This window comes from Panthera tigris, chromosome A3 (assembly GCF_018350195.1).
Source record: "Panthera tigris isolate Pti1 chromosome A3, P.tigris_Pti1_mat1.1, whole genome shotgun sequence".
NCBI classification, from domain to species: Eukaryota; Metazoa; Chordata; class Mammalia; order Carnivora; family Felidae; genus Panthera; species Panthera tigris.
The window spans coordinates 103,533,218-103,554,945 of NC_056662.1; the positions used below are offsets into that span (position 1 = coordinate 103,533,218).

Below are 21,728 nucleotides of genomic sequence, written 5' to 3' on the forward strand. Positions count from 1 at the left end.
GCTGTCTGAGCAAAGGCATGGAGAGCCGACTCAGGAATGCTTGTCCCCGGAGACATTCCAGGATGTAAAGCTCAACAACGCCTCCCCTACAGAGACAGCCCAGGCCAGCAAAGACTCACCTTGCCCTCCCTGGGGGTCTGCTTCCACTCCAGGTGAAACTAAAGTCCCTTTCTCCCTCTCCAGAGGGGAGGATGGGCAGGTCCCCAGCCGCCCTATGTAAGATCAGTTTCCTCATTCTGGAGCTCCTTCCTGCATTCCCACCCCAGGCGGTGCTCACCACGCTGCTCATTGTGGACGAAGGTTCGGGGAACGGACACGGGATATTGCTCTGCCGCTGCTTTCGCCATGAGTAATACAGCGTCTTTGTCTCTGACCCAAGGTGCCGTACCTTCTACCTGTGTGTACGCGTGGTATATACGTGCGGATTGACCTGCTGGCGTGCAGGCAGGGAGGAATCTCAGACCCTTCACCTCTTCTGCCTTAACAGGGATGATGATGGAGCCCAGGGTGCCCACGGCGCCCACACACTTTTGAGAGGAGAGGACCAGGAACGTCCCTACAGCCTCCCACGTCGTTGGCCCTGACGGGTCCCAGCGCTCCAGCAACCTCTGTAAGAGCCACCCAGGGAGGTGTTTCTCTCTTGTTCCCACTACGTGTTCCATTCAGGCCGTGTAAGGACGAGCAGGCCTGATCGGAGCCACCCACGGGGTTTCTTCCCCTCCCCTCCTCGGCCAGGATTCTTGAGTCGTTCCCGAGCCAAAGTCAGTAAAGTGGTGGCTGGCCAAAGCAGGCCTGATGTGACAAGGACGGTGTGGTGCCGGGAGGTCACCCCAGGGGCTGCAGGTGCACCGCCGTGCGAGGGGTATGGCAGTCGGGAAACCTCTCTGGAAGAGCATTCCCGTGATCTAGGGGACCGGCATTCACAGGGATGCTCTAAAGGGATTCGGTCTGGGCGGGGGAGGGGAGGGAGACCGGCCAGGACCCCAGAGTCCTTCTGACCCCAACAACCTCTGAGACTATGAGATGCGTGTTATGCACAGAGGTGCACCGCACTGGCAGGCAACGAGGGCACAAATGTGGACACAAGTAAGACTTGTGTCCCTTCCAGTGCCGACCCACAACGTACAGCAGGTGGACGGAACACGGGAGAAGGGAGGTAAAGCGGTTGGTTACACGTGCTCAGGGAGGAGATGTGGAATCGGCCGGTGTGGCGGGAAGAGACTCACTTAACGATGAGAATGACGACCACGATGTGGAAGCCGATGAAGTACAGCTTTGCCGCCTGGTGAGTCACGAGGGCAAAGCCGCCCGCGAGGAGTGGGAGGCTAAGGACGTCAACCTGCAGGGAACTCGGCAGGTGCCCCCACCCCCCGCCCCCGATGCTCCTGGAAGTCACTTTCGGCGCCACCCCCCTGCCCCACCCCAAGAAGCCCCGGTGAGGCAGCCGGGCCCGTCTCAGAAAGGATATTGTGCCACTGGTTAACCACCGTGAGCTCCATCAGCACGATGAACGAGGAGGCCAGGTCGTTGAAGTTGTTCTTGCAGTACCTGTCTCGGGCAAATGCTGAATCTTTCAAGGCTGGGTTCCCACACACCAGAGCATCAGGACTGGTGAAATTCGGGTCAGAGAACCGGACTTTGCCATGGAATGCTTCCATCCCGATGATAGCGAACACGTAGTAGACCACCTAGGACGGCAGCACTGGTCACCAGGGGGCGCACCGAGCTGCAGAATCACGGGGCCAGGGGCGTGCTGGAGAGGCCGGCTGGGGACATCGCTAGTCCGTGCGCCCAGCAGAAAGGGCTGCCCTCCCCAGCCGAGTCCCAGGCAGTGTCAGGGTGGACTGATCGGCTACTCTGCTGGAGAAGCCTGAGCTGTCCGTGGAGGGACAGAGGACACATGGCCAGCTGGACCACGCCGTGACCTCTCCCATGGGCTTATGCATCAGAACCAAAGCTTCTAGCAAGTTAATGGGTTAAATACTCAATAAATAATGGTTGGTCCCCCAGGAAAAAAAAATAGTAACGTTGTGGCTTCACCCTGTTTTTTATACCAAAATAAATTCCAAAGGGTCGAAAGGGTCAAATGTAAAAAACAAACCATGAAGGAACTGGGGGGAAAAGAAGTGCGTAGGGAAAGGCCCCACTAAGCATGACATAAAAACGAGATACAGTAAAATAAAAGACTAACAAATATGGCTATATAATTAATGTCAATTTTTATACAGCCCCCAAAATAGACAAATAACAAAACATAAAAAATCTACAAAAAAAAAAAACCCAAAAAGCTTTTATGTAAGAAAGAAAAACTCAAAACACAAGTGACAGAGAAGGAAAAGTAATTACACTATAAACAACTTACCAATAGCCAATTTCCTTAATCGGCAAAACACTCCTGCAAATCATATTTAAGAACTAACAGAAGAATGGACCAAAGATACGAACACGCTGCTCACGGGAAGATAAGCAAAACTGTCCAAAAGAACACGGAGAAGGCGCTCAGCCTCATGAAATGCGAAAGACACGCATGTCAAAGCAACACGGTGCCATCTTCTCCCCTGTCAGACTGGAAAACAGGGCAGTGCTTAATGAACCCCTGGTTAGGGTGCGAAGGGCGTGGAGAAACAGGCTGTCATGCGCTGTCGTTTGGGGTACACAGGGAGCACTCTCTGGGAAGGCAACTGGCCACCAAGCCGTGCAAAGTTTGAACACATTTCCCTCTTGACCTAGCGGATCCGCGTACAGAAGCACACTAAGGGGCGGGTACAAGAATGGCCCTCACCACGTCAGTTGTGACGGCCACAAGGGGAGACCAACCTCAGAGGTCTGTCAGTAGAGGGGCTGGTCAGATGTGCTCCCGAGTCTCCTCTCCGGTGGGACCCTTAACCCTCACAGAGCCTACACGGACACACGTGAACTCCAGGACGTGGGACAAGGTTAGGAGGTGGAAGAAAGGTGTGCACACTTTTGTGGATCGTTCCATTAGACTGAACAATAAACTAGACACAGACATGCATGTCCGTGGTATGCTTGTTGCAGACACAGAGATATTTAGGAAGGGTAACAAGAAACACTGAATAGCGATCGTATCTGGGAAAGAGGCAGGTGGGGGCTGGAAATGACTGGAAGTCCACCTTTCATTCTTCTGTACTAATAGGATTTCTCACTGTGATAACAGAAAAGAAAAAGAAGAGTGTCCACCGGTATCCGAGCTCCCTCCTTCGCGGTGCGGAATCTCTCCTGAGCGGGAGACACCAGCCCCCTGGCCTCCCTGCGGTGGGATCTGAGGCCACAAGCAGGACGAAGAAGGATCTGAGGCCTGGGGCGGGAGCGGGGGCGGGAGGGGGGGGAACACAGCCATGAGCCAGAAGGAACCTACATCCCTGGGAAGCACCTGCCAGCCAGGAGGACCCGCCTAGACCGTGGGCGAGAAAGAAACTGTGACTGTGTTAAGCCGCGGAAGTTCTGGTGTCTATCCCAGTCGCCGGTGTACCTTAACTGGCACATGCCCAGGGTCTGCAGGCACCGGATAATTCAAAAAAAAGGAGTACTAGAAACCAGTGGGTCTCGTTTGCTTAATCGCCCTTTCTTTTCCTCACTTAAAATAAGGCTTACGGACAGTTGCCAAGAATGAGCATCTTACCGCTTACTTCACGTGGATCGGCACCAAGGACAAGCCACTTACCAAGACGAGTCCCCCGAACGTCAGTATCGTGGGCCCAATGTTAATTAAGGTCGTCACGATGACCCGGAACCTAGGATAAAACCGAGAGGCGGCCCAAGGGAAGCCGCAAGGTAAAACTGACGCCAGGCTGGCGGGTTTGGTTCAATATCCCTTCCCCCAGTCCTGGATCTGTTCTTTAAATCCTGTCAGGAGTTTGCCTTCTTAGCTGTGCACCATTGGGGGAGCCATTCAACCTCTCTGAGCTCCATCGTCATCACCTGTGGACAAAGGATGATAAAAGCCCCTACATCGAGGGCTGTCGGCGGGCACACTCAGGTTAGCGTTAGCTGCCGCCGCAGCCGCCGTTACTCTGTCACCGTGCAGCCTGCGCAGTTGAGGGAAGGGGTCACAGGGATGATGAGAGTGGGTGACAGAAGCTCCCTCAGGGAGCTGCCACGTGGGTGCCCGTCACCATCCTGACTTCCCTCCCTGCCCCACTGCCCCCCGGCCCCAAGCGAACGCCAGGTCCTCCGTACAGGTTACGTTCCGGCTTCGTAACGGGGTGCGTCTATAGTTCTGAGGCGGGAGGGGTTTCCGGCCGGCTCCAGTGTGGGAACCACCAGAGTGCACGTCGCTCCATCTTTACCTCTGAATGCTGACAATGATCCTTAAGAGCCGGAGTATCCTCAAGATCAGCACAATATCCAGTATCTGCTGACTGTTGTATTTTCTTGCTAGGAAAAAAAAAAAAAGAAACCCCACCATCACGTAACATTCCATTTTATGGGTGCCTCTGGCTCGTCCCTTTTATTCAGTGAGGTCTGAGACCCCGTAAGTACTGGGGAGAGATGCGGCTTCAAGACCAGGGCAGTGGCTCTGAGCAATGAGGAAGTAAGTGCTCCTGGAATCACTCACCCCCACCCCCCAGCCCACCCCCGCCAAAGCCACACCGGGCGTGCCCTCCCACCTCTAGAGCTAGAGAATCATGAGAGGAGGTGTAGACGTCAGACCGTCTTTAAGAAAGACTGTGGATCAGGTTCTACAGAACACATTTCAACAAGCCCTTCCTTCCCCAATATTCATTTCATAGAGTTATGTTAAGAGGCTGCACTATCTTGGGGCGCCTGGGTGGCTAAGTAGGTTAAGTGTCCGCATCTTGGTTTCGGCTCACGTCACGATCTCGCGGTTTGTTAGACGGAGCCCTGCGTTGGGGAGGCCCTCAGCACAGAGCCCGCTTGGGATTCTCTGTCTTCCTCTCTCTTGGCCCCCTCTCTCCTGTTAAAATAAATAAATAAACAGAAGAAGAAGAAGAAGAAGAAGAAGAAGAAGAAGAAGAAGAAGAAGAAGACGGAGGAGGAGGAGGAGGGGAGGAAGAGGACAAGGATGAGGGAGAAGAAGGAGAAGAAGTTGTTGCACTATCTCTCAATAACCCCTCTGTGTCCACCGGAAGGAGTGTGCACAATGGTGGTGGAATGTGTGTGCAGACACAAGAGGCCAGTGGGCAAGGGACAATGCAGAGTTCCGGCTACAGCTGGACCATGGGAGGGGACCCAGATGGGCAGGGGGCCAAGATGGACATGGAGGTTAAGCCATGAGACTGAGGGCAGTTTTGGAGAGGAGGTGACCAGATCCTTATCTGGTATGATGGATGCACACAAATGAAATCTCTAATATACAGCAAACCACAAACAAGGCTACCATCCCTCTCAGAACACGGCACGTTTTTCAACGAATTCTCTTGTATCTCCGCTGCCTCATCCCAAACACCTTAGTGGTGCACGGTGGATGTTCCACAAAGGCTACCAGTTGAATGCACGATCCCAGGAGGTGGTGAAGCCGAGAGCCCGTGGCACTGACCTGACTGAATGGTGGTGTTGGCCACAGTGGCCACCAGGGCCGCGATGATGATCAGCGTATCAAACCTAATGGTGCAGAAGCAAAGTTGGTGAAGGATCAAGGGAAGGGCCTGTCAGGACATAACTGATCCCAAGAAAACTTTAAATCGAGTCTCATGCGAAGCAATGAGCCGGCCATGAAACTGATCTCCATAATTTTTAGAACAGTGGAGATGAAGCAAGGAATACTACATTTGAATGATCCAATGACCATTCACTGGCTGCTCCAATGAACCACCCGAGGGAATTCATGGCAATCAACCAAGTCCTATCACTTTGTCTTACAAAACAATGATATACAGTAAAACCTTGGTTTGTGAGCATAATTCATTCCGGAAACATGTTTGCAATCCAAAGCCCTTGAATACCAAAGTGAAATTCAAGAACCACTGGCTCAGTTGTGATCACGTGATGTTCGGCGTCATGTACGACTCGTATTGCAAGACGTCGCTGGTTTATCAAGTTAAAATTTATCAGAAATGTCTGCCCATCTTGCGGAACACTCCAGAACAAGCTACTCGCAGTCCAAGGTTTTACCGTGTCCTTGCAAGAATACTTTGACACATTTTCTGAACACATGGCATAATTTTTCTTGGTATTAACTTTACTGGGTACATTGCAACTTTTTAATTAAAGGGGACATTCATCACATCGTCACTTTCCTTCCTGACAGAAGTATCAAAGGACAGCCGTGCCACAGCACTGGACGAGAATAACTAGTTCCTCTTTGGCCACACATGCATCCCCAGTGACTTTCCTGGCACCGAGAGCAGCGACCACCAAGACCCAACCCCGCCAATGCACGCAGTGCATCTGAGATGGTCTACAGCATGTGGGTGATAGTTCAAGACCAGGAGGTACACAGCCTGGAGAAGAAAGGGCCACAGGTGACACACCCAATGTGGGAAAAAGCTTGCTGACGGTCTCACTGTCCAGCCACATCTGCCAACTTCTCTGATAAAAAGACTGCGGAGTGGGCTGAGGCAGCTATGGAAGGCACTGCCTCATTGGGTATGATGTTCTAAGATCCTTTCTGAATCTAGGATGTCATGATCTGCAATTCTCATTTTAGCTAGAGTCAGTTCAAACTCACATCATAAATAACAGCTTTGCCTGAACCAGATGTTTCCACACACCCCCCCAAGATTTCCTTATAAGATGCCCCAAAACCAGGCAGCTGGAGCTTGAAAAACTACGATATTCCGCACACTGAGAGAAAACCCCCTTTCGTCGCCCAGGGCCTCTGCCCCCTCCACCCCCTGCCACGCCAGAACACACATGCTCACCAGTTCCAGAACTGCCTTCTGCCAAAATAGGCTCTGGGCTCGTATGTGTACAGTTTCAGGAGAATTTCAATAATGTAGAGAGAAAGGAAAAGCCATTCTGCGTAGGAAATGAAGGGGTTTCTCTCATCCAGAGCAATGAATATGGCATTTATTAGAATGATGACATCATAAAGCCAGACAAAAATCCTGCCACGAGGGAAGAAAAGAAGAGATCCCGTCATCACACATTTCCGTAAAAGGAGCATGTTCAGAGCCTTAGAGGGGCTACTTTGTTTCCCAGCAATGTGATGAATACGAGATGCCCCCAACCCCCGTCCCGCCAATGCACGCGCGCACACACATGCACACTTGTGACTCAAGTAAGTGAAGGTTCCGGCACGGCCAGGGTCCTGAAATTCACCTGCCAACCCTGATACTTGGTGTAGCCCTTCCGGCCAAGGAGAACATGAAGACTCAGCAAGCAGGGGGTATAGAGGCGTGCTTTTCCCAGGTTCCCCTCTGGGGGCACAGTCCCTGGATCAGGTGAAAGCTTAGGCAGAACTGGGGCAAGGAGAGGGTTTAGGGCTTAGCACGGGATCATTACACCTCTGCTACTTGTCCCTAGAAAATGAACATCCTTAACTAAGAAAGCTTCTGAAAGCCTCTTCACCCCTAAGGCACATAGCCTTCCAGGGGACTGGTATGTCCATCCTCCTCACCAAGTCTGGGGGGAGATGGGTGAAAAAATATGATAGCTGGGCTCTGACCCGACTCTTCAATTACAGAGCAGGCTTCTTTGCTTAGGTGCCTGTCCCTGTGCGTAAGAGAACACGGGGTGACCCTTGGGAAGACAAGAGGGGCTCCTACCCCACTGTTCTCTGTGAAGCTCTAGACCCAGGACCCAGCTCAGGATGCCACAGGTGGACACACAAACATCCAGTACATGAAACACATCAGTAATTCAAGGCTGGGAGTAATGCGAAGAAGTCTCTACATAAAGGGCTTTGATAAATACCAAATATGGACAGCGAAAAGGGATATGGGGTGCCTGCGTCACAGGCTGAGACACTTTCAAGGACTTCTGAACCATTCTCTTCTATGAAACACTAAATTCAGAGAGCAAGAGGACGAGCCTCTGATGATAGGGATACTCTGGGCCACGCATATGAAATATAATATCTGCAACCACAATGAATGCCTCTTTCCGGAGTCCATTTGCTTGAGAATAAAAGAACTGATGATCTTCTTGATGACCATTCCAATGACTCTAATTCAGGAGTTCTTACCACAGACTTTACAAAGTCAAAGTGCCATATCTGACATCAACTTCCTAATGACTCGAGATGAGGCTAGAACCTTCTGATTTCAGAGAGTGGTCAGTTTTTCTGGCTCAGACAGCACATCTAGTCTGTGGCCCTTGGGCATCTTTGGAAATAGGGCAGAAGGAAGCATAATCCAGAAGGCTGTCCTTTTGAATAAACACATCCAGAACCCTTTGCAAGCCTCCCTGAGAAACCAAAAGCAGCAAGCAGGGGGCTGATTTATAATTTCAAGAATGAAATGTATTCAGTCCAGACAGCATTTGCAAATGCCTCCATTTTGAAAGTAACTTGAGAGAAAACTGGCCCCATCTCACTTGCCTGTGCCGAACCATCCTCTGGACCAAGAGGCTTGCAGATGACCGGTATACCCGAGGCATCCAGTCTTCCAGTGGGTGTCTCCTGATGTTGATGGTGACCACCTGAATGTTGAGGAGATCGGCCAAGCGTAGAAAGCTCACTTTGTCTGCAATTAAAAAAAAAAAAAAAAAAGATCCCCAATACACAGCCACTGTGTCGCTAAGGTTCCAAGGGTGATACCAAATCAGCGTAGACTCTTGGATCTGTCTTGCCTAGGTGAAGATCTGAAGCTTCAAAGGGAAGGCCCAAGGCCAAGGAGCCAGCCAGTGCAGAGACCCCCACCTGTACTCACTCAGACCTGCAATCAGCCCAAGGCAGCCAACCCAAGCATGTGATTTCGCCAGTTCACAGATGCCGCTGCCTCCCTCCCTGCCTTCCACCCACCTTCCTCCTCACGTGGGCCATCCCTGCTTTCTGCCTGACTTGCCTCTCCAGCCTCAACTCTCCTTCCCCTCTCTCTCCACCAACCCTTCAAGGTAGGTGTCATCCACACCCTTCCCCTCAATCCCCTATCGTCTTCTCTTCCCCTTCTCGGGGATTCACTCAAACCAACAGCTTTCTCCACAAGTGGGCTCACCAGCCAGGCCAAGATTCGCCAGGGCTTTCTTGACCAACCTGGCCCCGCATGACTGCTGAGCTGGTCTTCTCCAGACCCACCGAATGCCCAGGGCCAGCAGGCTCTTCTCCACCACCCCGCGTACCTCCCCCCTGCTAGACAGGTCAGATGCTGGCCAGGAGTCAACTGGGCTGGTCCTCAACCCTGTTCATGCGTGACCTCCTGCTCCATACAACCTAAAGAATATCACATCAACGGATCAAATCAGGATACGTAAAGAATGTTGCTGCTGCTTCTTGTAACCTCCTACAACTTCTTTCCAAGTTTTCTTTGAAAACAAAGTTTAGAAACGAAGTCAACGTTTGGACAATTTGAAGAAAGCTAAAGAAATTGCCGGTGCAGATCAGGTCTAGCTGAGACAACGGGCCAAGTTGGGGCGGGTGCTTTTAAATCCCAGAAGGCTTCTCATTCAGAGAGCCTGGCAGATGTCTGCAGCTCCATTCCAGTTTTCGGGAGTAAATGATGAATGATGGCTATACGCTTATCACCATAGCGTGGTTTATGCAAGAAAGACGATGAGGAATCGCCATCAGCCGAAACCCAGACTTCAGCCCCGTCAGAAGTGTGGCCTCATCTGAGCGAGGAGCCTGAATCAGACACAGACTTGAGTGATGTTACACACTCATGTTGCTATCTTCCCTAACAGTTTCGTGGTCCCAAGAACATGAAAGAACAGGAGTCCATCAAGTTAGATGAAAAAACACACATAGATAATCTTAGGATATCTAAGTTCCTGGGTCTTCAGAGTTAGAAGGAAAATATACATACATGTCTCAAAAGCCAAAGGCATGTAACACCTGCTCAGGCAGAAAGGTAGCCTTGGAGAATTAGGTGCCAGGGTATCTTGGATCCAGGGACCTGGATCACCATCAGTGGTTAGGGGGACAGTGACATGACAAGCATGGGTAGTAGCTGGGTGACCTACAGACAGGGAATCCAGTCAAAACATCATTCACTAAGTAACTTACACCAAAAGGGAATCTATTAGTCTCACTGGGTTCACATCTTTTAATCTGGAAGATTGAGTAGAACAAGAAAAAACAAAGAGAATCAAAACCATAGTAATTTTATGTTAAGAAGGCCCTTGTATACATCTGGCATTCTATGTCGGAGATCAGAGGTCAGCTAACTTTTTCTGTAAAGGGTCAGACAGTAAATAGGTTAGGTTTTGTAGGTCATGTGATCTCTGTTTTAACTACTCAGTTCTGCTGAGCAGCATGAAAGCAGCCATAAACAATACATAAATGAATGAGCATGGCTGTGTTCCAATAAAACGTTATTTACAGAAAGAGGTGGTGGGCCATATTTAGCCTGTGGACCATCGTCTGCCAACCCTTGCTGCAGACACATTATTCTCTCTGTATTCTCTTTGTTTTCTTCCCATATTTGTAAGTTTGTGCTTCTCAGTTTAATACTGGATTAAGTTTTAACACTGAGCACTAATAAAATTCCAGTGTTTAGCCTTAGAAACCACAATGCTCATAACTGCTGATGAGGCGGGAGAATGTTCAGAGAAGTATTGGAGACCACTGTGAAGCATGTAATTCTGGTCAACTTTTTGTTATTAAAACTGTCTTTGAAAGTATTAGTTGAACCCAGGAGACTTTTGGACAATCAGACATTAGAAAGTACTGCTATATCCCGTAAAATACAACCTATGATTCTTAAAAGCCAACAGATCTTATTGGCTGTCTTCTGTAAAGATGTGTCTGCCCTGGTAAAAATATTTATATTTTTAAAAATTAGTATTTATTTTTGAGAGAGAGAGAGAGCAAGATAGAACGTGAGTGGGGGAGGGGCAGAGAGAGAGATGGAGACCCAGAATCCGAAACAGGCTCCGGGCTCTGAACCGTCAGCACAGAGCCCGACGTGGGGCTTGAGCCCATGAACCGTGAGATGGTGACCTGAGCCAAAGTCAGATGCTTAACTGACTGAGCCACCCAGGCGCCCCCCCTGGTAACAATATTTACATCAACACCGCTGTTTGGTAAAAGGTAAAATGCTGGGAAGTCTGTTGAGCCATAAGCTCACTGGCACTTTCTTTTTGCCACATCTCTGAAGTGCTCAGAACTAAGGGCCGAGGACCCAGATTTCTCGCTGACTCCAAATCATGAGCCAGTCAGAAGACAGCAGGGTCCTGTGGGTATGTCTCGAGGGTGTATGCCTACCTCTTTCACTTGCCTCTAACCTGCTCAAAAGGTCATGAGCCGCTTCTGCTGAATGTCTGCAGGGCCACTAGGGAAGAAGAGAAATACATTCAGGTGAGTTGTGTCAATGTGGTGCCACCTGTGGCCTTGGAGCCTTAGACTAGGGGCTCACATGGCGTGAGCGGGGAAGTCTGCAGCAGATGAGATAAAACCACTGCAGTTCTGTCTTCCAGAACTGCAAATGCTCTCAAGTCTAAGCTTTTGACAAAGTGACAGTAGGACTCGAGGTTTCAAAGATTATCTGTGTGCAGGGCTGGGGGAGGTTAACCTTAGACAGAAGAAAGTTCTCAAGGAGGATAACAATCTACGGCCAGGAGCAGAAAACCAGGTCTTATGAGCTGACCTGTGTCCCCTCCAAGTTAGCGTGTTCAAGTTTGAACTCCAAGGGCCTGGGAGAGTGACTACGTTTGGCGAGGGGCCTCTTCTAAAGAGGTAACTTAAAGTGACGCCATTGGGTTGGTTCTAATCCTGTATGACTGGAGTCCTCACAAGAGGAGATGATTAGGACCCAGACACACACAGAGGGAAGGCCACATGAAGACGCACGAAGGCAATCATTGACAGCCAAGGGGAGAGGCCAACCCCTGGCAACTCGGTCCTGGACCTCCAGCCTCCAGAATCGTGAGGAAATAAATTTCTGTGGTTTAAGCCGCCCGGCGTGTGGTACCTTGTTATGGTAGTGCTGCCAACCCGGCAGGGAAACATTTCCCAACGGATTGTTAATTTCGTTGTTTTAAGGCAAACACTTCATTCCTTAACTTCCGAATAGAGACCTAAGAATTCTCCCAAGATGAAGAAATCAGTGGGGCGCCTGGGTGGCTCAGTCGGTGAAGCGGCCGACTTCGGCTCAGGTCACGATCTCACAGTCCGTGGGTTCGAGCCCCGCGTCGGGCTCTGTGCTGACGGCTCAGAGCCTGGAGCCTGTTTCGGATTCTGTGTCTCCCTCTCTCTCTGACCCTCCCCCGTTCATGTTCTGTCTCTCTCGGTCTCAAAAATAAATAAAGGTTAAAAAAAATAATAATAATAAAAAAAAAGAAATCAGTGAAAAATTCTTTACGCTTGAAATGTGCTATCCCTTAAAAAAATAAACAAAACTAACAAACAAAAACACCCTCTGGGGTGGGGTGGGGGGAGGTGGGAATGAATTTCAAGCTCCACGATTGCCTTTTCTTCTTCTAACAAAACCTGTGACAAATTCTTAGCTTGCACAAATATATTAAAAATGTTAGAGAAATTAAATATTATGTGAACCAATCTTAACATGATTTTCTGCCTGACAGATGTGCCTTCCGAATAAAACCCCCAATTAACAAACTGGTTTATAAAGTCCGGCCCCTACGATCATAAAATATATAAAACAATGAACTATTAATTTAAATAGCATTTCTATAATTTTTTAAGAAACTCAGATGGAAACCATCACTTCATTTACTGTCCTTAGTGTCTGCACCTAGTTAAATTTTTTTTTTTTTACAAAGATGTGCAATTAACAATAGAGCCACAGTTAATTGTAGAGAGTCCATGGTGGGGAGGGAATAACCTTCATTATTATTATTTTTTTTTTTTTTGGTAAAAAGATACATTTTATTTATTTTTATTATTTTATTTTATGGTTTATAATTTATTTGTTTTTTTTTAATTTAAAAAAGATACATTTTAAAGATCTGGTTAAAAAGTTTAAATCTAAAGACATTTGACTAAAACTTAAAACATTATAAAATTACTTCATTAATCAAACTAAAACAATTTAAAATTTTAATCCAAATTGACTTAACGCTCCCAATAAAGAAAAACTAGTAGACTAAGTTGTTTTATGATTTAGGGTTTAAAATGTGCTTCGTGTCTTTTTCCTGATTTTATTCAGTGTAAATAAAAACTGAAATATGGTATTTTAGTTCATGTAAAATTTCTTTTCTCCAAAGAGGCTAAAATGGCTGGAACTTCTCACACCCCTCATCCTTATCTTATAGGTCGGTGGGTGCCATGATCTCAGCTAATATCTAGGTGTTCATAAATCTAACCATGGGTTAAGAACCATGTGGCATAATATAAACTGTTGTGGTTTTAAAAGTTGGATCTTCATCAGTCAACTTGTGTAAATCTCACACAATATTGTAAATCACAAGGCCCTGGGGCACCTGGGTGGCTCAGTCGGTTAAGCATCCGACTTCGGCGCAGGTCATGATCTCAGAGTCCGTGGGTTTGAGCCCAGAGCCTGGAGCCTGCTTCAGATTCTGTATCTCCCTCTCTCTCTGCCCCTCCCCTGCTCACGCTGTCTCTCTCTTAAAAATAAACATCAAATAAATAAATAAATCACAAGGCCCTGTAGAGTTACTCATTTCAACTATGTGGACACAGCATGTAGAGTTTTCTACTTCTCTGACAAATCCTTAATATCAGCAGTAGTGGATCAACTACTTATGGTTTCTTAAATGTATCTTCTAGGGGCGCCTGGGTGGCTCAGTCGGTTGAGTGTCTGACTACGGCCCAGGTCATGATCTTGCGATTCACGAGCTCGAGCCCCACATCGGGCTCTGTGCTGCCAGCTCAGAGCCTGAAGCCTGCTTCGGATTCTGTGTTTTCCTCTCTCTCTGGCCCTCCCCAGCTCACGCTCTCTCTCTCTCTCTCTCTCTCTCAAAAAAAAAAAAAAATCACTGATTGAATTGGGGGCATTGGACTAATGAATGTTGAGATAAATAGCCAAGAATCTGGATTTACCTAAAGACTTCCAAAGAAATTAAAACGCTATGTCCCTATGTATAAATATATTTGTTCTTAGAACACCCACATTAAAATGTTATATAATAATTGTCTTACCTCATTCTATAAAAAAGAGTTTTCAAGCTTCAAATCACACTGGCATTTAAGCATATTCATTGGTATTGACTATATGTGTATGTCATGAACATTAACATGAATAGATAAAATTCACAACAGGCCCATTATACTCTTCGCATGAGGTAGGGAAGGTTGGTCATTTCCATCTCTATATTCTGCCCCAGGGAGCTGGATTTGGAGCCCTTTCCCGAGGAGATTCTCTTATTTCTCACAAGTCTGCAACACTTCTACTGACTTCCATTATCTCGAGGATGACTGTGGACCCCTGGAAGGACGTGAGGCCTCTCACTTCTGGAAGAGTTATAATGTCAACTGGTCCACACATTCCCCTTGCTATGGCTGTCCTTGGCCAGCCTGAAAACATTCTACAGCACAGCAGTCTTTGGTCATGCCTCTGTTCCCTTCCTCTGCTCCCTTTTGTCCCTGACCAGCCTCCTTTGGTAACTCTTACAGACCTCACCCTGTGCCAGATCACAACCCACATTCGGAGAAGAGCCTCTGCCGATGGACACGTGGTGGCGGTGGTGTTTTGTACACAGATCTTCACTGGCACTCTCCAGAAAGTTGTGCGGGAGCATCAAAGAGCTCCTCCCTCCTCTTCCTCATGTAATTCATGGAATGATACATCCAAACAAGTAGGGGTGCCATTAGAACTTGGATGTGTTTGGTAAGCTCCATATTTACCCTGCCACAGCTGAATGGTATCGTTTAAAAGCCAGCCTATTTATAGCCCAGAACATGGAAGAAGCTGTCAAGACAAAGAAAAGCAGTCCGTACTCCCACTTGGGAAACAACTACCAATAGTTGGACTGACTTTATCAACAAAGAAACGTTCGTGTGAGTATGTCCTAGTGACCATGTGTATCTTTTCTGCATGGGCAGGCGATACCCAAGTGCATAGGCCTCCCCATGCCTGACAGACAAAGACTCCGAAAAGCCCCCAGCCCTAGGTTTGGAACACCTCACCTTTCAATGGCAATCCAGGAATTCACCTTACAGAAGGAATTGCAAAGAAATTTGAGAAAGCCCTGAAGATTCATCAACATGTTCAGAGTCCCAATCATCGAGAAGCAGCAGAGGTACTAAACCATCAGGGAAGAATTCTCAACACCAGAGGGGCCGAAGTCTGGGAACACCTGACTGAACCGACCAGCCACTCCACCCCGGTTGTGGGGTGGGACCTCCAAGGGGACCCAAGTCCCAACCCTCTCTTCTAAGTTCAAGAGCAGTGGTCCTCAAACAGATGTCCCTGGGCCACAGCTGGCCCTGTCCGTGTCTTCCCCACCCTCTGTGGGGTAAGTGCTGAATACAGAAACTTGTAGAACAATTGCCAGGATCTTGTCCACGGACTCTAATGATGAAAAAATGGGACTTGGACTTTACACTTTGTAACTTCATTTTTCTGAGTGTTGATTTTTGCTGTTTTACCAAAGTTATCAGTCCATGGCAGGTTGGACATGAAAAAGCACTGTGCTCAGGGGTTGCCCGGGCACCAGTCACCCTTCGCCACCATTAGCAGAACCCTAATCCCGGCATGCTGAAGGGCACAGGCAACCACCACCAGTCCCTAACGGGGGCCACCAAGGCAGTCATTCAGGCTCTGAGAAGCCTGGCTCCTGACCAGGCGCTCCGAGCTGCAACCTCGAGCTGGTGGCTGAGGAGACATGCTCAGGGCTCAGCAGGAAGCCAGATCCTGCTAATTCAAGAGGGCAAAGGCCTTCCTCCAGCCAAGGTCCAAAACTCTCACTGGAAGACGTGGGCACCACCCATTTAGTGGTACCTTACTACACACGTCTTTTCATTCTCCTTTTTGCATGTAAGTTCCAGAGAATCACTGTGCTTTCCTTCTCACACGTGCACAGAGCCCTAAGGAGGCCTCTGGCTCCTCTGGGACTAGTCTGAGAGTCCTCGTCTCATGTAAATTTACATCCTGTCACACTTACCGCTCCCTTTTGGTGGGTTTCCATCTAGACTTCTTTTGAAACAGGTGAAATGAGGGTGCTTCACAGTTTGGGATGTATTTTAGTCACCTCACATCTTTCTGAATTTCTGTCTTATCTTCACAGTCATTGTTAATGTCGCCAAAATTTCCCATTATGCGACTATCAGAATCTGGGGCAGTTTAGCACAATGATGCAAAACATGGGCCTTGGAGTCAGATGGCCTCTATCACTTTGCAGCTGCATGGCCTTGGGCAAACTGCTTAACCTCTCCCAGTCTCGGTCTCCACATTGACCAATGAGGATCACAAAAATCCCCCCCCTCAGTGAGTCAGGGGGAAGATCACGTACACACCACGTGCAGGAAACAATCATGACAATGGCTCACACACGATAAGCATGCCATAGATAGGAAGTGTTATTCATAATAGCCACCGACCATTAATACATGAATTTTAGGCTACTTTCAACCTTTTACTTTCAAATATGGAATGCAATGTAGACGTTTCTTTCCACAGCTCTCTTCTGATTTTAGATTCTGTCCTTAAAGCAGAGTCAGTGGTGGAATGACCGTTACACGGTAAAGGCTTTGGGATGGCTCATGGTGACAACTCCCACGGGGACAGCCCTGTCAGAACACAGCTTTGAGGGCCCGAATTCCACTGGATTATTGCCAGCGGGGAGTGCCAATACACATTTTTATTTGCAAATTTAGGAAAACAAGAAAACAGTACTGCTGTTTTACGAATCACTTTTAGGAGCCACCCACTTCTTAAAAAATTTATTTATTTCTAATTTGGAGAGAGAGCACGAGTGGGGGGTTGAGAGAGAGAAACTCAAAGCAGGCTCCACGCTCAGTGCAGAGCCTGGTGCAGGGCTCAATCCCACAACCCTGGGATCATGACCTGAGCCGAAATCAAGAGTCGGATGCTCAACCGACTGAGCCCCCAGGTGCCCCAGGAGTTGCCTGCTCTGAACACAGCCAAGAGGAATGTCAGCAGCCAAGCCTTCTTACCCACGTGCCCCTTCTGTCCCTCGTCGGAGATCCTCAAGAGGAGCTCCAGGTGGGGACTGCTGATGTGTGGTGCCACGACCTTGGCCAGCCGCCTCCACTGGGCCTCCGTGACCACAAACTCTGTGCCCACCTTGACTTTCAGAATGTTGAACGCCTCTATCATTTTGTGACGTTTCAGGTACGCCAGTTTGCGAATCTCATTCTTTAAAAAATAGAATTGTGTTTTTTAAGAGAAAGATTCAAGAAAGCCTTGTTTCTTTACCCTAAACATTTCAAGGTAATTGAACAGCCAAAGAGAAGGCCCCCCTGGGTCTCTTAACATGCCGGGTATGTAATCCCTCCCTGCAGGTACACGCAGCTGACCCGTCTGCATAAACAGAACTCATCTTACCAAGTTCAAATGAGGGAGCCCGTGAAGGATAATCTGTGTGGTGAGAAACAGAGCAGCAGGAGGCAGACTGGTCCCAACTCCACTCTGCCCAGGAGGAAGGAAGCTTCCAGAAAGGAAGGAAATCGGGTGTGCTGCTGAGACACAGGGAGACCCCAGAGAGGGAGAAGATAGATCTACCATTAAGTCAATCAAGAAAGAGAAGGGAGGAGGAGAAAAGTCAGGGAAGTGAAACTAGGCCAGGAGTGGTCCGGAAGGAAGAGGTCCAGGGCAGGAAAGACAGCAGGGCCTGCCCGGAGCTGCCATCTGGCCTGAGCACAGGGAATCTTCCAGAAGCGGGGGGTGGGGGGAGGGGTGGGGTGGTGGTTTGCTGCACAGCCGTCCTCGGGTTACAATCAGCCACCTGATGCCCACTCTGATTGCTCCCCGCAGTATTGTCATCACTTAATTGATTACACAGCTAGACTATAATTTTTTTTTAATTTTTTTGATGTTTATTTATTTTTGAGAGAGAGACACAGAGCACAGCAGGAAGGGGCAGACAGAGAGGGAGACACAGAATCTGAAGCAGGCTCTAGGCTCTGAGCTGTCAGCATAGAGCCTGATGCGGGGCTCGAACTCACGAACCATGAGATCATGACCTGAGCCGAAGTCCGACGTTTAACCGACTGAGTCACCCAGGCGCCCCAGAGGGGTGTGGGCTGTGTCTTAATCATTTTTGACTCCTCAGAATTTTGTGCGGTGCTGGGCACCTAAAGCACATTTAAGATGTTTGCTGACTGATCCCTGTTGCAGAAGATTACCCAAAGAAACACCTCCTTGGGGCTGGGGGAGGTACAGCAACAGTTCTTCCCAGCAGCAAAAAAAGAGGAGAAGCATACCAGACTCTCTGGGACAACCTCCTTCCACCCAGAGGGAGGAAGTTGAGACAGGAGGGTCTCTGGGAGGCCTGGCCTCTGGGGCAGGAGCAGCTCAAGTCCCGGCAGTACACAGACTGCTCAGGACGTGGACAAGCCAGTCACCTTCAAAGGCCATTTTGCCACCAACAGGCTCAGCCCCGCCACCTGCTTCTCCATAGTTGCAAACATTCAAGTTCTCCCTGAATTTCTCCTTGCTCCCCGGTGGGACCCTCCCTATGCAATGAAAAATTCAGAACAGAACCAAAAGGATCAGAAGCCAAAAGCCAATGTCTTCCCTTCAGGAAAATCATCCTTTGGTGAAAAGCTTCCCTGTGCAACTAGTTTTACAACAAGAAAAAACAACCCAGCAAAGATATGTGCAGTGGAGGGCGGGCAGGTGATGTGGCTGAGGCAGCCTGGTGGATTCCAGGCTGTAAATAAAACATCCTCCACCCCCAAGTACTCAGAAGCCTCCGCCCAACCAACGCCTCCAGGAATTCTCCAGACGTAAATCTAACAGGCAGGCACCGGGGCAGAAACCGCTGGCTTTAAGAAGTTTCTGCTCTTGCTGGAGAGGGAAAAAGGAGTGGAAGCTTGGAGAACATCCCGAACTCCCATTTTTAACAAAACCTTTCCAGGAACCATGAGCAATTGAATGCCTTAAAAGCAATGAGTACAGCAATAGCCTGCCACTGTACATAAAATTCAGAAACACTGTCAGACCCATTGCAAAGAATGGTAAAGAAGCATCTTAGCCAGCAGAATAGAGCAAGACACCAAATAAGTCTTCAGATTGGCCAAAGCGAAAAGAAAAAGCACCCTTTCAGATATTGAACCAATGCGTTTGCCGGCCTCCCTGGCACGGCACCCAGCCCGCGCGCCTATCCTCGCCCGCCCCCACCCCCCTTCCGCTCATGCACCTTACCTTTAAGTGCTTCCTATAATTGTTGTAGACCACGGCCAGAAAGACGGACATGAAGATGTAGGTATTGATGATGGTGTAGGTTATAAAGTACAGACAGTACCACCAGTTGAAGTTATAGGCAGGCATCCTAGAAGGACAGAATTATGTTGCACGGTTTTTCACAGCCTAGGTCCTTAGTGCATAAAAGGCTGACCTCAGCTGCCATCCCACATGGACAACCCACGGGCACGAGGCACGGCAAAAGCTTCTCTCACTCAGATTCTCCCCCATATGGCGCGGTCCCGTGTGATGGGGTCGCAAAGCCATCACCGCCCCTAGCGCGGAACAGCTGGCTCTAAACTTGCCTTCTGAATGTCTCAGTGCCTTTTCGAGGCAGCAGCTTTCAAAGCAAGTAGGACCTTGGCGATCTCCCGATCCCATCCCTTCCCTTCACACTGAGGGAGCCTCACTGTGGTTTCACAGTCGAAGCCTAAGAAAGGAGACCGACTTGCCCAGGACTATAGAAGGAATCGAAGCGTGGCCTGGGTTTATACTCAAGGCTCTTCGGGGACACCAGACTGCCTTGTTGGGGGGCGGGGCAGGGGAGGCAGATAATTTTCTAGCCACTCTGGGACAATGAGAAAGAAAGGAGCACCATTAATAATGGTACCAGGGTGAGAGGCATAAATCAGGTGTGTGTGCTCACTCCACCTTCAGTGGACATTGGATTTCATACAGGAGGGGGTGTTGGAGGCACTGGCATGCCCAGGGTCTGGGAGAAAGATCCAAGGGCACACAAGGAGGGCCACAACTTTCCCTTGTGTATGTTTTTCCCGAGCCAGGCCCAAGAGTGAGCAACAAGCCAGAGGAAGTCGATATGATGATCCCACACAGAACTAGAGGACAGAAAACCCGCCCTGCCCCGAAGTGCAGTATGGCCTGGTTGGGATTGACACTCGCATTGAGCCCTGTCCATGCCCTAGACCCCAAGGGGTATCTACTCAGTGTGGCACTCTTTAATAATTTTACTTCCCCAAACAAGCTTAATCCATAATATGAAGGACGTTAGGAAAGAAAATACATGATGTTTTCCTCCTAAGTGAAGTCCATGTGTGTAGAGAATTGGCATTGCAAAGGGGAAGGCAACAACTACTAACCTCTACATTCCTTTCCTGTCTCACCTAACCACAAAGGTGCATCAATGCTTGGGTGAACGAGCCACGATTCCTTTTGAAAGATGGCTTAGCTGTTTAAATTCAAGACGCAAAAAAATCCCAAATAGAAAGTAGGCTCCAATATTTAAGAGTTGTATCTCAAGAGATATCTCCTGCTGCTTTCAGCTTTTAAAAAAAAAAAATCATCTAAGCTTAGTTTTAGATAGACAGGGTAGGCTATTGTTAGCGTAAACATGTTACATCCTTCAAAAATTTTTACACGAACGTGAATAAACGGAAAATCACTATTTCTCCCCTCTCAGCCCTGCTGGTGTTCAGAGACAGCTGCCTTTAACAAAGCGAATTCTGTCCTGGTAACAGGTGTCTATCCGTGAACATGAGCCAAGATGGACGTACATGACATCGGGGCTGTTCGCGGTAGTGACCAGCACGTAGAGCTCAAACACTATGTCCAGGATATTTGTGAAGTAGGGCAATCCTTCCACTGTTTTAAGACCCCTAAAGAGGAACCAAGAACACAAAGTGAAAAACACACACACGTAAGTGAGGTCGTGGTTTCTGATACACTTTTCCCCTTCCAGAAGCACTCCTGGAGTGTTTGAACGAGGAAGATGGCACCCGGTGACAGATTCTGCCACCAACAGGCTGAACCCGAAGGGGGGTGGGCGTGGGGGGGAGGCGGGGCAGGATTCACAAGCAGAATCTTCCAGAGCAGCGTGCTCACCTATCCCCAAAAAGCTTCAAGGCCATAAGGGAGAATATCAGCACACTGAACATAAACAGGAGGAAGACGTAGAGAATATCGGGCAGAGTGTTCCGGATGCTTCTGAAAGTTCTTCGGATCTGTGGTGACAAAATTTTCATTTCGTTTACAAGAATCAGCTAATTTTCTGCAAAAACAAAAGTCAAGCCTTTGCATATCCTAAAGTATATCCTTCCTTACCTGACGACTTTCAGGGAAGTTAATTAGGAAGACTGGTCTTAAGGCCCTTGACCATCGAACGCTGTGGACGTTCACAGCTTCCAGGGACCCATAGATAATCAGATCAATCAAGGTCAGCTGTGAGAGACATGGGACAGAGAGGTCAGTGTCACACTGCTCCAGGAGAGAGAGAGTGACGGTGGGGAGGCATGCTCACCGACCAGGAAGAGGGGTCACAAAGCAAGTTCCATAAACAGGATAATTCTAGTTGTGTGATGTAACATTAAAAGTAGCTGTTGTTTGTGCATTTATTATGTGCTG

General features: G+C 48.6%; 1 protein-coding gene across 2 annotated transcripts in view; it reads right to left on the reverse strand.

The window, feature by feature from the left end:
* Positions 1 to 21,728, reverse strand: part of LOC102968763 (two pore calcium channel protein 1-like) — a 40,874-nt gene that overhangs the window by 2,727 nt on the left and 16,419 nt on the right. For both annotated transcript variants that reach the window (XM_042982032.1, XM_042982031.1), the window contains exons 5-16: positions 21,429 to 21,545; positions 21,210 to 21,328; positions 20,882 to 20,983; positions 19,332 to 19,458; positions 17,120 to 17,321; positions 8,465 to 8,609; positions 6,846 to 7,031; positions 5,522 to 5,586; positions 4,311 to 4,398; positions 3,686 to 3,755; positions 1,469 to 1,688; positions 1,227 to 1,317 (exon numbers count right to left, since the gene is read on the reverse strand). In XM_042982032.1, coding sequence (XP_042837966.1) covers positions 1,227 to 1,317; positions 1,469 to 1,688; positions 3,686 to 3,755; positions 4,311 to 4,398; positions 5,522 to 5,586; positions 6,846 to 7,031; positions 8,465 to 8,609; positions 17,120 to 17,321; positions 19,332 to 19,458; positions 20,882 to 20,983; positions 21,210 to 21,328; positions 21,429 to 21,545 — 1,532 coding nt within the window. The remainder of the gene's footprint in view (positions 1 to 1,226; positions 1,318 to 1,468; positions 1,689 to 3,685; positions 3,756 to 4,310; positions 4,399 to 5,521; positions 5,587 to 6,845; positions 7,032 to 8,464; positions 8,610 to 17,119; positions 17,322 to 19,331; positions 19,459 to 20,881; positions 20,984 to 21,209; positions 21,329 to 21,428; positions 21,546 to 21,728) is intronic.